The sequence below is a fragment of the Carettochelys insculpta genome, chromosome 5, assembly GCF_033958435.1.
Source record: "Carettochelys insculpta isolate YL-2023 chromosome 5, ASM3395843v1, whole genome shotgun sequence".
Taxonomy (NCBI): Eukaryota; Metazoa; Chordata; order Testudines; family Carettochelyidae; genus Carettochelys; species Carettochelys insculpta.
In genome coordinates this window covers 104,732,065-104,747,568 of record NC_134141.1, presented here as the reverse complement: position 1 = coordinate 104,747,568, position 15,504 = coordinate 104,732,065, and the positions used below count along the sequence as shown (strand labels likewise).

The 15,504-nt window shown below is 44.8% G+C and overlaps 1 protein-coding gene across 5 annotated transcripts in view; it reads left to right on the top strand.

The window, feature by feature from the left end:
* NIPBL (NIPBL cohesin loading factor) overlaps window positions 1–15,504 on the top strand; it is a 319,709-nt gene that overhangs the window by 122,362 nt on the left and 181,843 nt on the right. For 4 of the 5 annotated variants that reach the window (XM_074995642.1, XM_074995643.1, XM_074995646.1 and 1 more), the window contains 3 exons: window positions 926–1,067; window positions 3,763–3,928; window positions 6,379–6,509. In XM_074995642.1, coding sequence (XP_074851743.1) covers window positions 1,004–1,067; window positions 3,763–3,928; window positions 6,379–6,509 — 361 coding nt within the window. In that variant the 5' untranslated portion in view covers window positions 926–1,003. Of the gene's footprint in view, window positions 1–925; window positions 1,068–3,762; window positions 3,929–6,378; window positions 6,510–15,504 lie in introns of those variants that run through there. The other variant, XM_074995645.1, reaches the window with a different exon arrangement.

The following is a 15,504-nucleotide window of genomic DNA, read 5'->3' as shown; positions in this document are numbered from 1 at the left end:
TCTACAAGTTAGTGCAGTAGCTTCACAAAGGTTCTTGGGGAGCAGGGGAAACTGTAATGTGTTAAGTATTACTTTTTGCAAAGAGCTAGTATTAAAGGGATACTGTCCATTAAAGCTTAACGTCTCGCCAAAAATGACCTATGACCTTGTGTGCTTCCACTTTTTCGAGAATAGCTGAACACATACCTTCATGAGAATCAGATCCCTTCAGGTGTTCCAGACTGGACATCCATAAATGAGATACCCCAGATGATTAGTTATTTCTGGACATGTAAAACAGAACTTTTCATCTGTAATTAGATTTAAGTGCTATATCTGCCTGTGGTTGCCCTGCTAATTTTAGTGATTATACATCTCACATTCCTGTTTTGTAATGTTCCTCTATCCTGTTGTTATGCGGACTATCCTTACAGATTGGAATATGAATATAAACACTGGAACTATATCGGTATAAAATGCTGTCTAAAGAAGTAAACAGATTTTTTTCACTAATATTTACATTACAGTAACCTTAGGTAATTTGTAAGAAGATCAGGTTTAACATATTTTTATGCATCAAATGTTTGATAATTAAAAGAATACCAGCAAATAAAATGTTAACAATTTAATTTGCTTGACAATTTATAAATTGAGCAACAGTTTCCTGTGTAATAAAATACTAAGGAAAAGCTTGCCTTTTTAGTCATTGTTCTGTTATTTGAAAATGAATTGTTCAGCCCAGTATAGATGAGATTCATTTGGGGTATCCTAACCTTTGTGTCACTGATTCTTTACTATTTATTAAGAAGGTTTTCCTCTCTGAATAGGAAAGTGAATTAAGACTTACACACACTGTTCAGCCTTCATTGTAACTTTGCAATTCTTTTCAATCTAAGCAACCTTAAGCAAATTAAATTTTAGTTTGGTTTTTGTTTACTTTTTGCAGTGCTTAGGAGATGGGAAGTAATGATAGCTGGCACCTGAACTAAAATATCTGTGTAGGCACCCATCCCAGACCTTCAGGATGAATGGGGATATGCCTCATGTTCCCATCACAACTCTTGCAGGGATTGCTAGTCTCACAGACCGTAAGTACTTTTTATTTATTTTTTTTGTGCTTTCTATATTTTTTCACTATTTTTAGTTTTGTTTAAAACACAAATATGAATTAGGCCATAACATTTTCTCATAAACTCACTATGATAAAATTTTTAAATAAATTAGAAGCAATATGCTGAAACTGAGAGAAGACATCTTAGAAGAGGATAATGAAGTGAACTAGAATCTTACATCAAATGGGCACTGGGCTCTTATAATGTATCTTCTATCCAAAGAATTAAGTCCTCCAACAACAACAGAAAATATTGTTGAAATTATGAAAAGCTTCTTTAACAATTATTTTGCTTCAGCGTCACTGATGAAACAGAGGATGAAAACTAATTATCTCCAAAGATGCACAAGGAACTCATTGGTTGATTATTTTGAGTTCTTTGAAATTAAAAACTAGCTATCTGAGAAGACTGTCATGAAAAAATAGGAGGACTGCTACAGTCAATGTTGGATTAAAGAGAAACGTGGAAGCCATGTTGAATATTCTGAAACCTATTTCCATAGATATAGACAAACTGCAAAAAAGATAGCTCCCTTACTGCTGCTGCTGTTATAATTTGGAAAGAAATTCCAAGAAACGCGCAGAAGGAAATATCCAACAACAGAGTTAAAGTTCATGCTGTGAAGAAGTGGATGGATCAAAATTAACCCTACCTCATTTTCTTGCCAATATTCTCGACAGAGAAAGTGCTGGAGTATAGATGCTCAGCTACTGAACTGGAAGATGCTGCTATGACATAAAGAACAAATAATCATCCATCTGTCATGCCATAGTAAATTTCAGAGCTGGAGCTGAAACATTCAAGCAGTACATGTTTGGTGTTGAAGTTTGAAAGAAAGTCTAATGACTCAGTTGTGGAAATTATTGGCTGATCACCTGGAATCATAGTTTCTTGAAGTGCTAACACATGGTCTGTGGGTCAGAATCCAGCCCTCAAAGCTCTTTTATCTGGCCTGCGAAGCCTTTTCCCGTGGCAGCAGCGCCATTTTACGTAAGCGGCCAAAGTGAGTGTGGGGCATGGGGTGTAGTCAGGCTGTGACAGGGGTCGGCAACCTGCAGCTCGGTAGCTGTATGCAGCTCTTTAAAGAGCCACTTGCAGCTCCCTGCCCTGCTGTGACTGAAATAATGGAACTAAATGTAATTGGTTTACGGGCTAGCAGGGCAGTGGGAGGAATCCAGCCCTTAAACCAATTAAATTTAGTTCCATTTTTTCAGCACGGCAGAGCAGGGAGCTGCCCATGCTGCAGGTGGGGGAAGTGAGCAGGAGGTCTGGGGGGAAGGGTGCTGAGTCTGCCCCTGCTGGAGCTGCTCAGCCACGCTAGGAAGTGGGGGAGAGGTGTCAGCCGTGAGGGGGAAGCAACAGCAGATGGAGCTCATTGTCTGAGGCAAGATAATTCTTGGTGGGTTGTGGGGAGGAGGAATAAGATTTGGGGCTGAGAGGGATTAAGCCTGGGGATGAAGGGGCAGGTTTGGGGCTGAGAGGGGTTAAGCCTGGGGATGGGGGGGGGCGGGAATTTGGACTATTTTTGTGTTCAGCCCCAATACAAAAAAGTTGGTCACCCAAGCCAGATTCTCATAGCAGTATCCTTTTCTGTATGTGCAGACAGAACGTTTTCTTTATGTGGTCTAGTTTGTTAAGTGTTGATACCAAATGGAAATTAAAAAAGGAAATCAGGAACTCTTCTTTCTCTTTCCGTATATGAATAAAAACAAGGTTGGAGAAATGAAGTCAATTAATAACTTGAAGAACATGATGACTAGGCATTGTTTAATAAATTAGCCTATTTCAAAAGGAAAACAGTTTTTGGTACTCTTTTTAAAATGTATCTATTGTATTTTAGAAAATTTAATTTAAATAACTGATTTTAAAATATTGTTTGGTTTTGATTGTTTTCATATTTCCTTCTATGATAATGCATGATGCAAAATCATGCATGCAGTATTGATGGACAAATATAAATTTCATGTTAAAATATGTAAAAATTAAATATTTGAATGAATATGTGTTAAGCTATCTAATTGCAGAAATAACTTCGTACAAGTATATCATACCCTTGGAAGAAAAAGGGTACCAAATTTAGTTATACGTGTATAAAGGATACATTTATTTGCTAATTAACATGTTTTAATGGTTGTATCAACAAGTGAGACAGAACTGCCCTTTAGGAACATAAGAAATAGAAATGCAAAACAAGATGAACATAGTTTATTTAAATCAAGTTTCCCTCAGATCACGCTAACTTAAGTCATTTCACCTTGGAAACAGGTGACATTGAACTTTTGATCTGTGCCACTGCAACTTTAAAAAGAAATAAGAATATTTTTGGCACAGGATATACACAATCACTGAATTGTGTGCAGCCATTTTTTCCCTCTATTTTATATAGTTGCTTCAACTCCAAGGCTAAGTTTTTGTAGTGTATTAATTATTGAGTTTTTTTGGTTTATTAGAAAATTTTTGAAAAAGAAAGCATTTTCCAATAACACATTAAATTTAAAATAATCCCATAATATAGTTTGTGGTTTTGACTTCATTCATTTTTTTTAATATAGGATTCCATGTGTTCCAAACTCTGCGTGCGTGCGTGCGTGCATGCGTGTTTAAGGATGTGAGAGAATAAATTGATGCACATCTAATGGAATAATTTGAATTATTTTTTCTTTTAATACAGTTTTGAACCAATTGCCTCTTCCATCACCTTTACCTGCTACAACTACAAAAAGCCTGCTCTTTAATGGACGGATAGCAGAAGAGGTGAACTGCCTTCTGGCCTGCAGGGATGAAAATCTGGTGTCACAACTTGTACACAGCCTCAACCAGGTGTCAACAGATCATATGTATGTACTTTTGTATTTATTCACACCAGAGTGTCAGAATAGCTTTATTCTTTGTGAGATTAAAATTTGTAAGGATAGGTACAAGAAGTGGTTTGAAATATTAAAAATGAAAACATGCAACTGTGTCAAGTGTGTGTGCAATAGTACCAATTTATATTAGAACAAAGTTAAATAATTTTAGGCAATCAAAGTGCATGTTTATTGTACCATTACATATGAATCACTGTATATTTTCCTCCAAATATGATGTTACTTGCAATTTTATAGGTTGCGGCTTTATCAGTTGTATGCTGTTTTTCATATCTCTTGTCACCAGCTCCCTCTCATCTCTTGGTGCCCTAATGCCTGGTTTGCTGTCCTACTTCCCCGCCTCAGGCCTTCTTAGTTTCCACAACAGGCATTCTTGAATTATGCTGTTTGTTTAAAAAAAGTCATGCAAATAATCCATTGTAAAAGCCCCAGAATGCAATCTGTTTATCATCCCTTGCGGCTATAGTCCCTAAAGTCTATCAACATCTAATTGGGTGGACATTGTACATACATAGTCTCCTCCAGCATTTTTCACCACCATTTTCCCTCAGTCCTATCATGTCCTCCTGTCAGGACATCACCTAACCCAGCAGTGTCCAGTACATACTCTGTTCACCACATGTGGCGAACAGCGCAGCTCACTGTGGCAAAGTGAGGGTCAGGAGAGCTGCACACATGAGGCACCCCTCCAGCTGCTCCTCCAGCCCTGGTGGGCTCCAGCTGTGTTCCGGGGGTAATCTGGTCAGGCGTTGCCAGGAGTGGCGTCTGGTGTTGGCAGGGGGGAGGGGGTGCATGGCTGTATGGGGGTGCATGGCGGGGGGCGGCACCCTCTGGTGATCCCTTACTTCCCTTTTGGACACCACTGACCTCACCGCTTCCAGTTGGATCCTGCACCATCTCTCTGCTGAGAGTTCATCCTCACAAAGTGAGCATTCATTACTCCCTTTATTGCATTCACATCTTAGACCTTCACTTCTCTCTGGCCCTTGGCTCCAGCTCAGAAGTCCTGCAGTCAACTCACTCTGCTGCTCTTGTACCTTCAGACTTCTGGCCCTGGCTGTCCAGCTTGGTCAGCCCTCTGCTGTTCTCTTGCTTTCAGCCTTTGCCTCAGGACTTCTTCCAGTTCCTATCAAGGACCTACTTCTTCTCAAATTCTTCCTGATCCTGTTATAGCCCTGTGTGCCCTTTACCTTAATTGGCCAAATGAAGCCCCTGTGCTTGCACAAAGTATCTGGATCTTCTTTGTTTATAGGGATCAGAGACCCTCTAACATTCCTGTACTCTGGCCTATGTCCATTATTAGTCAGTGATTATACAGGAATTTGTATAATTGCTGCACAGTTATTTCTCTAACACTGCTATGAATATGCTTATATTTCTCTGCTGGCTCTTGTAACTTTTCTGCTCTGACTGGCTCCTGGAATTAGAATTTTCAGACCATTGTCAAATATGCTTCCTGATCTTTTTTTGTCTTGTGAATTAGCTCATCTTCGGGCTTTGTCTCCAATACTGCTCTCCAAATGTTCTAGTAATTTTGTATGATTGAGTGTGAAGCCAATCACCTAAGACACACCAATATTTTTAAAGAGCTCTTAACTTAGGGATGGTGTAAAAATAGGAAAATTTTAAAGAAAATCCTGTAACTCCCATGAGTGGATGAGAGACAGTCCTGTCCTATTAAGGATATGGTATTTGTGTGATTTAAAGAGGAAACTTGCTTACATTGTTAGCTTGAAACCTAAGTGTGAGGTAAAGTAAGGGTTGTCTTATTATAAAATGACACCTTCTTGGTGGCTTTGCCATTAATACATTGTTTTGTGATGGAGAAGGAAAGGTGATCAGAGTAAACATGGGAAGATTTCTCATAAGTCTGACTCAGGGGTCATCAACTCCTGGAGTGGATGCCAAGAGCGGTACGCCAGCCGATTTTTACCAGCATGTGAGGCAGGAGCTCAGCCCCACCACTCCTCCCCATGCAGCCGGCGCTTGCTCAAAGCCATGCCACCTGTGAATTAACAAAATACCAGCTAATGCTGCCAACCACCAACTAAACAGTAAAGTTCTGACTCTTTATTAATGAAGTTGTTATAAGTAGATCTATTTAGTAACTTTAAAAATATCACTGGCACTCGGACAGTACATAGAGGTCAAAAGGTCATATTTCAGCGCTCTGCCTCAAAGATTGCTGACCCCTGGTCTATCTAACTGGTAGAAATGGGGAAATTATTAAGATGAAGACGGATACAAATACTTTCCCTCCATTCTCTGAAAAAGAATTAAGAATCTCAAATTCAGAAGCAAAGGGCCAACATTTTAGCCTTCATTCCATTCATTGTTGAACAGTTCTGTGGCTTTAACCTGTATCCTCCGATATTTTGAAAACATTCACTTTTTTTGTTTGCTTATCTCTTCAATCCCAGAGAATTGAAAGATAACCTTGGCAGTGATGATCCGGAGGGAGATATACCAGTCTTGCTGCAGGCTGTCCTGGCCAGGAATCCTAATGTTTTCAGGGAGAAAAGCATGCAAAACAGATACGGGGTACAAAGTGGTGAGGATATGTTTCTACTAATTACATTTTGTACTTTTTTTTTTTTGAAAATGGTAAAGTTTTCACAAATATAAGTGAATTACAAATATGACAAATTCTGATCTTTGTGTTTTACCTTTGAGTAATGTTAAGATTCTGTGTATCTTGCTTATTCCCTGGGTGTACACAGGGGCACTAGAAATCTTATGGGAGTTTGGCAAAAATAAGATAAGAGTCCTGCAAATTAGTGGTATTTTGTTGTGTGAGGAGAGACGTTGTTGCTTTGTTTTTCTAATGGCGCTCTTATGAATTTATCTTATGCTCTTTTCTTGCATTTGTCTTACAGCAGTGTAAGGACTAATGCATCAGTGAGATTGTTAACATGAATTGCAACTATTCCAAATTCTGTTGTTGCAGTAGCATCTGTCAGCAAATTAGATGTTGGGGACATAGGGTTAGCTGGGACCCTCACACATCATTATAATTTTTTACAGATTTAGGATCCCTCCAGATCTTATCAGTTCTGGACCGTGTGCTGTTCTGTGGTGTTGGGAACACACTCGGGGAGCTGTGGAAAAGGGAAATAAACAATCAGAACATTAGCTTACAGGCAGGATCTTCCCACAATTGGTCAATGGCCTTTCTTCTCTTTGCACCTGACACATGGCTTCCAGGCAGCCATAAAGTGACTGGAAGAGCCTCCAGTTCTCTGACCTCCCTGTTGCTTCTGGAGAAGGAGCCTAGGAGAAAGCTGCTTGAGGGAATTCTACCAGTTACATTTGTCAGTTCACTTTGATCAGAATTTGCAGATCTGAAGAAGTTGGTCTCTCTCACGAAAGCTCATCACCTAATATATTATTTTGTTAGTCTTTAAAGTGCTACTTGACTGCTTTTTTGTTTTTTTTGGTTAGGTCCAGTGATAGTATCCCAAGAATAAATATATGGACAAAGTTGGCAGCAGTTTGTTGCAAGGAAAAGTTCCAGGATTCGTATTACTGTGCTGTAGCCTGTGATTGCTGATGACAGTGTTTCTCAGGATGGGAGGTTGTCTATAGGAAAGAACAGGCCTGTCACCTACAGCCTTCTGGAGTGTAGCCTTCTGATCCAGAATAGGTTTTTAATGATGCATTGCAGGAGTTGGAGTTGGGGTCTGTAGGTGTTGACAAGTGGTGTTCTGTTGTTGATCTTCTTGGGCGTATCTTGAAGTACTTGGCTTCTGGGTATTCGTCTGGCACTGTCACTTGTTTTTTAACTTCTCCCGGTGGTTAACTCAGGTCTGCAAATGCTTGGTAGAGGTCTTGTAGTTTTCAGTCTCTTTCAGGGGAATCAGAGCAGATGCGATTGTATCTAAGGGCTTGACTGCGAATGATGGATTGTGTCGTGTGAGCTGGATGGAAGCTGGAGGCATGTAGGTAAGTGTAGCAGTCAGTTGGTTTCTGGTAGTGTGTGGTGTCGATGTGGCCATCAGTGATTTGTACTGTGATATCCAGGAAATATATTTCTCGTGTGGAATAGTCAAGGCTGAGATTGAGGGTAGGATGCAGATTGTTAAAATCTCTGTGGAATTCTTCCAGAGTCTCTTTACTGTGGGTCCAAATGGTAAAGATGTCATTGATGTAGCATAAGTAGAGAAGGGGTAATAGGATACGAGAGCTAAGGAATCGTTGTTCTAAGTCGGCCATAAAAGTGTTAGCATACTGTGGGGCTATGCGGGTGCCCATAGCAGTGTCGCTCATCTGGAGGTATAAGTTGTTCCCAAATCAGAAATACTTGTGAGTGAGAACAAAGTTACATAGGTTAGCGACCAGATTTGCTGTGGTAACATCGGGGATGGTATTCCTGATAGCTTGTGGTCCATCTTCGTATGGAATAGTGGTGTAGAGGGCCTCTACATCCATGGTGGCAAGGATGGAATTGTCAGGAAGGTTTCCAGTGTTTTGTAATTTCCTCAGAAAGTCAGTGGTATCTCAGAGATACCTAGGAGTGCTGGTGGCCTAGGGTTTGAGGGGGGAGTCTACATATCTGGACAGTCCGGTAGTAAGGATGCCAATATCTGAAATGATAGGACATCCTGGGTTTCCAGGTTTGTGGATTTTAGGCAGTAAATAGAATAAGCCAGGTCAAGGCTCAGATGGTGTGTCTGTGTGAATTTGGTCTTGAGTAGAGGCATGGAGTTCTTTAAGTAGATGGTGTAGTTTCTTTTGGAATTCCAAATTGGGATTTGAGGAAAGATGTCTGTAAAATGTGGTGTTAGATAGTTGTCTAGCTGCCTGCTGTTCGTAGTCTAACTTATTCATGATGACTATAGCATCCCCTTTGTCAGCCAGCTTGATTTTAATATCAGTTATTTTTGAGACTCTGGACAGCATAGTGTACAGCACAGTTGAGATTGAAAGGGAGGTGGTGCAGGAACAGTACTTATCTGTATAAGCCTTGTCTGTGCTTCTAAGTTTAAAGCTCATTCACAGCAGGGTTCTAGATAAACCACCTACACGAGCGGGAGTAGCTAAGGCTCCCAGCACCGTAACATACTCTGCTTGGCATGTGTGATTTTCCCCACCCTCTACCCCCCGACTCTGAGTAAGAAACTTACAGTGCAGTAAAGTTCCAATATAAAAAAACCCTAAGAAACGTGTTTTTTTGTTGCAATTAATGATGCAGTTGTATACTATAGCACAGATACAGATGGAATTCAGGCATTTTGCCACTATTTCATTAAACTTGCTCAGTTAAAGTTGCAGAGGGACAACTCTACTGTTATGAGATATTACTGTAATATTCCTATTAATTTTTCCAGTGTAGCTCTATCAAAAAAGAAGACAAGGCAGTTTAGTTTTAGAACTTGCTCTTTACTGGGAAATTGAATAGGTATCCTGGCCCCCTGCAGTTCTTGTAACTCTTACAAAAAGTGTCTCTTCTGAAATTCTTAAATACAACTTTTGGAGTTGGCATAGCTGCCATATCTCTGTCAATGCTTTGTCGTCTTCACTTTTTTTTATGGGAGTAACTTCACAAGGCTGCCTGTTCACTCACCACATTATTTGAAAGTAGATAGTCTGATTATAGATGCAAGGGGCTGAGTTGCAAAGAGATCACTTGAATGTCTTATATGTGTCTTCTCTAACCTTCATAAACTTGCAAAACATAGAACCCAGTTTGAGCATCATTTAAATTTGCTCCACTCTCAAAACTGGTTGGAACTTCAACATGGCTGTAATAATGTGACACCTCTGCTGAGCAGTAGCAGATTTCAGGGCCTTGCAGATTAATTTCTTATGGTGAGAGAAATCTGTGACTCAGACTCATGATTTTGTCACACCTCCAAGTCCCTGGTTTATGTCCTTCCTTAGTTCTTCATAGACTTGCTGGCCAGAAAAAAAATTATTGTACGTAGTATTGTTATTGTCATGTTAGTCCCAGGATAGAGACAGAAGGTGAATGAGGTAATATCTTGTACTGGACCAACCAGTGTTGGTGAGAGAAGTTTTCAAGCTAACGTAGAGCTCACGTCATGATCTGACCAAGCTGTAATCTCAAATGCTTATCTTTCTCAAAAATAAAAGTTGGTCCAGTAGAGGAATTTATTGATTCTTTGGCCGCTCTGATTTCTCTGAGCTCCCCCATCATGTGTTCATCTCAATGCAACAGGAATAACTAATATTTTCTGATCAGAAATGCTGTTTGTCGTCAGACACATGTACTGCCCACCTCTGAACAGAAGCAGATTTAATGGTCTTGTCAGGTCAGTTTTCCATTAAAGGAGAAATCTACAATATAGAGTCTAGAAATTTTCTTAGTGTTGTATTTACAATTTATGTATGAGTTTCTAAACGGATGGTCAACACGAAATCACTTCTTAAGGGGAATCTTAGCCAACACATCAGATACCCTGTTCCAGGGCAGCAACTGTATTCAGATATTGACTCTAGAGCAGAGGTCTGCAACCTGCCGCTCTTTAAGTACTTCTTCGTGGCTCATGATGCTATAACTGCAAAGTTTAAAAAAAAAAAAAAAAAAAAAAAGCTCTCCTGATTATTTTCAATAAATAGAGAATGTCTAAAAGCCCAAAAATGAACTACTCATATCTAAATAGCAAATTATGTGTTCCCAAAACATTGGATAACTCCCCCCTAGTGTCCTCCAAAGAGAGAGAAAGTTCAGGAGTGAAAGTCAGGAAGACAGCAATACACACATGTAAAGTGTGAGGAGACAGAATATGTAAAATGTTTGTGAAAATCCTGCAGTAAACATATATCACATTACAAATCATTGTGGCTGTGTCTAAACTACAAACTAACTTTGAAGTTGCTTACTTTGAAATAGAGCGTCCACACACAAAATGCAACCTCCCTTACTTCCAAGTGAGATTTTCCTTACTTTGAAGTTAAATGTTTACACACAGTTAGTCCCTACTTCGACATAAGGGGCCAGGAAATGATGCAGGCATGGGGTCACATGGCCGACAAGCCATTCTGGGCTCTCAGCCAGCCTACCCCTTAAAGAGCCCCTCCCAACACCCAGAGCCCACATGTGCTCAAGGCTGACAGGCTGAAGACAGCAGCAGCACATACACAGGGAACAGCTGGAGACCATGCCAGCTCCCTACCTCCTCAAGTACGATGCCCTCTCAATCCTGGTCAGCCTGCTGGCCATGCTGCTCGCCATGCAACATCAGCAGTGTGGGTGGCTTGCCCTCCTGGGACCTAGCCTTGAGGCCCTTGCCACACTCATGCTGGCCCTCCTCGGTTCCTCCCCAAGCTGGCATCAGTGGGCCTACGCCCCCAGCACTGAATGCTGGGACCAACTGGTGCTGGAGGACTGGGATGACAAGCGGTGGCCGAGGAATTTCAGGATGACCTGGCAGACATTCAAGGACTTCTGCCACCAGCTCACCCCATTCGTCCAGCACCGGGACACACGTATGCGGGCAGCGCTCCCAGTGCGGAAGAGGGTGGCGATCTCACTATGGTGGTTGGCCACCCCTGACAATCACAGATCCATTGGGTATGAATTTGGCGTCAGCAAAGCCACCATTGGAGCAGTGCTGAAGGAGGTATGGCCAGCCCCCACCATGGACCCACCCCCGAGGGGGAAACTGGGAAGGAGGCAGGGGGCTCCTGGTGGGAAGCGGGAGGCAGGGGGATTCCCAGTCTGGCAGTCATGGACGTCCCCTCCTTCCCCCTACAAGTCATCCAAGCCATCAACACAGTGCTTCTGCGATGTGTCGTGACCCTGGAGGACCTGGCTGCCACCCTTGGTGGGTTCGCAGACCTGGGCTTCCCAACTGTTTTGGAGCCCTGGACAGGACACATGTTGTGATCTGGGCTCCAGACCACATCGGGGCACCTACATAAACAGGAGGGGGTACCACTCATTGTTACTCCAGGCCCTGGTAGACATGAGGGCCATTTCCTGGACGTGTGTATGGGGTGGCTGAGCAGGGCCCATGATGCCTGGGTGTTCTGGAATTCATGACTGGGATGCCGTATGCAGGAGGACGTGTATGCCGCCCCCCACCCCCGTGGGAGCTCCCATTCAGGGACATCATGATGCCCCCATGCATTGTGGCCAACACCGCATACCTGCTGCACCCGTGTCTCATGCAGCCCTGTACCAGACACACCATGCCAGCCTAGGACACCTTTAACAGTCATCTTAACCTGCCGGGGCACAGCCAGGTGGGCACTGGGGAGGCTGAAGGGGAGGTTTCGCAGCCTTACCAGGCTGGATGTCAGCATCCTGAACATCCCCACGGTCATTGCCACCTGATGTGTTCTCCAAAACCTTGTGGAGGGCCTCTGGCAGCCCTTTATGCAGGGCTGGGCTGCAGACCCAGGGCTGGCTATGAGCACCCACCAACTGCCCTGTGCCATGAGGCACAGTGGGATGGGGTCAGGGTCCAGGATGCCCTGTGCCAGGCCTTCATGCAGGGCCTGCCCTGACCTCTCTCTCCCTCCCCCCTGCCCCAGCCACACAGTGCACCGCACACCACACCACACTACCTTTCACTCTTTACACTCCCCCCTCACTCTTCCCCCCTCCCCCCCATGAAGCACCAGGGACACAGGTTAAGGTGGCAACAACACACTTTAATAGGGGAAATAAAGTATTGTACAACATGGAATTGAATGTGGTAACCTTTGGTGCGTATGGGGGGAATGTTTGGCAGTGGGGAGGCAGAGGCTCGGGTGGGGGGCCGAACTGGGAGGGGGCTGGAATGGGAATTGTGTCAGTTGGCTGAAGGCATGGGGGGCCAGGAGCCACGTCAGCCATGGCTACCCCTACTGCCCTGCGACTGGGGCCCCCTGTGGGGGTGCGACGGGGCCAGGGCCATGGTGAGGTAGGGCTGGGGTTGGGGTGTTGCAGGCTTTGCTTCCAAGGGGTATGCAGGAGGGGCTGCTGGGGCCGGGCCAGGTGTGTCTGCCTCCATCAGCAGCCACTGGGCCAGCTCGATGCACTCAGCTGGTGCCAGGTCTGCCACATGTCGAGCAGCTGCGGGAGGGGCTGGTGAGGGGCAGGAGGCTGGGTGGGATGGGCAGCTAAGACCTGGAACATGGTGTCCATGCTGCTGGCCAGCCTTGCCCACACATGCCACTGCATCTCCAGCCATTCCCACAGCTCTCCGGTCATCTCCTGCACAACCGCCTGGTAGGCAGTCGCCGCCTCTTCCCTCCACCACCGTCTCCGAGAGGCCTGGCCGCGGCCATGGGGGGGCATGCAGGCTGGGACAACGGGGTGGTCTCCCGGCCCTCTGCACCCGTGGCCTGCACAGCTCCATGATGTTGGCTGACTGGCAAGGGACCTGTGGAGACTGAAGGGGATGGTGGGGGCAGACTGTGAGTGCCGGCTCCTGACCCAGGGAGGGCTGGATCCCATGCTCCCTTGCCTCCTGCCCCACTTCCCTGCCAACTGATGGTCTGTGAGATCCCAGATGCCTAGGGGTTCTCACTTGGCAAGGATCAGCCCGTGCTCTGCCCTCCATCCTCAGGTGTGTGGGTTGTGGGGCTGTTTGGGGCGGGGGGTGGGGCGGCTGTCCCCATCCCTTGCAATGTCCCGCTTGCCCGGAATGTACCAGCCATGACCTGTCGGGCTCGGGTGAGGCCTGGTTTGATGACACCCAGCTTTATGTTCCGGAGGGGAGGGTGATAATGAGGGTCCCATCGCTGGAGCCCTCATTGTTGCCCTCAGTCTTGGTGGGCCGGTCTCCACATGGGGGGCTGGTGGTGCTGGAGGGGCCTGCCTCCTCACCGCTGTCCACATGGGGGAGGGGCAGTGTCCACCAGGTGCTCGGGGGTGGCCGCCACCCTTGGTCCCAGGGGCCTGCGCAGCTCGTGGTAGTGGGGGCAGTGCACAGGCCATGCCCCAGACCAGCTGGCAGCATCACGGGCTTTGATGTACATCTGGCACAGCTCCTTCCTCTTGATGCGGATGCTGTTGCTGGTTCAGTCGGGGTGTCCTCGGGCAGCGAGGCCACTGGCCAGCCAGTCCATGGCCTCGGCATTGCGCTGGTGGGCACCAGTTTGCCAAAGGACCTCCTCCTCCCCCCACAGAGCAAGGAGGTCCTTCAGCTCTGTCTCAGTCCAGCAGGGTCCCCTCCTGGCACGGCCCTTGCCTGGGCCCTGTGAGCCCTTGGACCCCTCCCCTGGAGCCTCCGGAGGGGGAGAAGGGTCCTGATGTGCCGCCATGGTAGGTAGGGGCTGCAGAGGCTGGCAGGTGCTTCGTGCAGGGGCAGTCCAAGGCAGAGCTTGTGAAGTACATGCTTGTGGCACACTCTCAGCTTCCTGCTTGGGGCTGCTGGGGAGCTGCATCCTTTAAGGTAGCTGGCAGGGACCATAGAGCCCTGCCTGGGATAGCCAGACTATCTCCATACTCCGGCGGGGGGAGGGTACCCTCCTTGGAGGACTCCTTACTTTGAAGTAAGGAGTGCAGAGCATCTACGCACACTTAATTTTGAAGTTACACTTCGAAGTAAGCCACTACTCCATTCCTGGTGCTGGTGTCAAGCTCAAGGCACTCAGCTGGTGCCAGTCCGCCACATATCCCAGGAATGGAGTAGTGGCTTACTTTGAAGTTAACTTTAAAGTACGGGAGGCTAGCTTCAAAGTAAGGGAAAGCGTGTTTAGGTGCTCTGCAGGCTACTTCAAAGTAGCCCCTTACTTTGAAGTTAGTTTGTAGTGTAGACGCACCATGTGTGTGTGCTCTTCTTAAAATAGGGGTTAGAAAAGTATGGTTTTAATTTTATTTATTTAATAAGGATTTGCATGCATTGCACATACATTGCGGCTCTTAAATTATTATTTTTTTAACCAAAATGGAAGAAATGGCTCTTCTTGCTGTTTTGGTTGCTGACCCTTACTCTAGAGAGATTAAAGCAGAGAGCACAAACTCACCTGCTACTTGTGAAATTTCGTCAGAAAACAGATCTTATGCCCAAACAAAGACTAGGTGTAACATTATCGTCTGATTACTCCCCTCTTCTCCCCAGCAAAATATGAATATTTGAGAGAATTTTGACTCTCTTACAGATGATATAACTTTCTAATCAGAGCCCTTCTTTCTTACAAGTGAGAGAATCAGTTACCTTGCTAGAGGTGGATGAATTTGTGGCGAGCCTGGAAAAGTATGATCTGGCTGCAACACCTGGGAGTAATTCTGGATACAATACAAATAGTAACCAAAGACAAAGTTCTCGTTTTCCAATGAGAAGCAAGAAAATATCCTGAACCTAATTCAAGAGCTGTCACTTGCACCCATGGCATTAGAAAGCACCCAGATGCAACTTAGAAGAATACCAGCATTGTGTGGGGAAACTCTTTAATTGTACTGTTTCCATGTGAAGTCAGTACAAAGAATCTTGCTTCCTGATCCTTCAGTTTTATCCAATTCTAGCTTCCAGGAAGGGGTTCTATCTGTTCTTTGTCCTCCAGGAGCTGAATTGGTGGACCCATTCCACAGTTTCATTTTGGGGTGATCTTATAGTGTGATCGAATGGCAGTAACAAATAATTTCAAGCTTG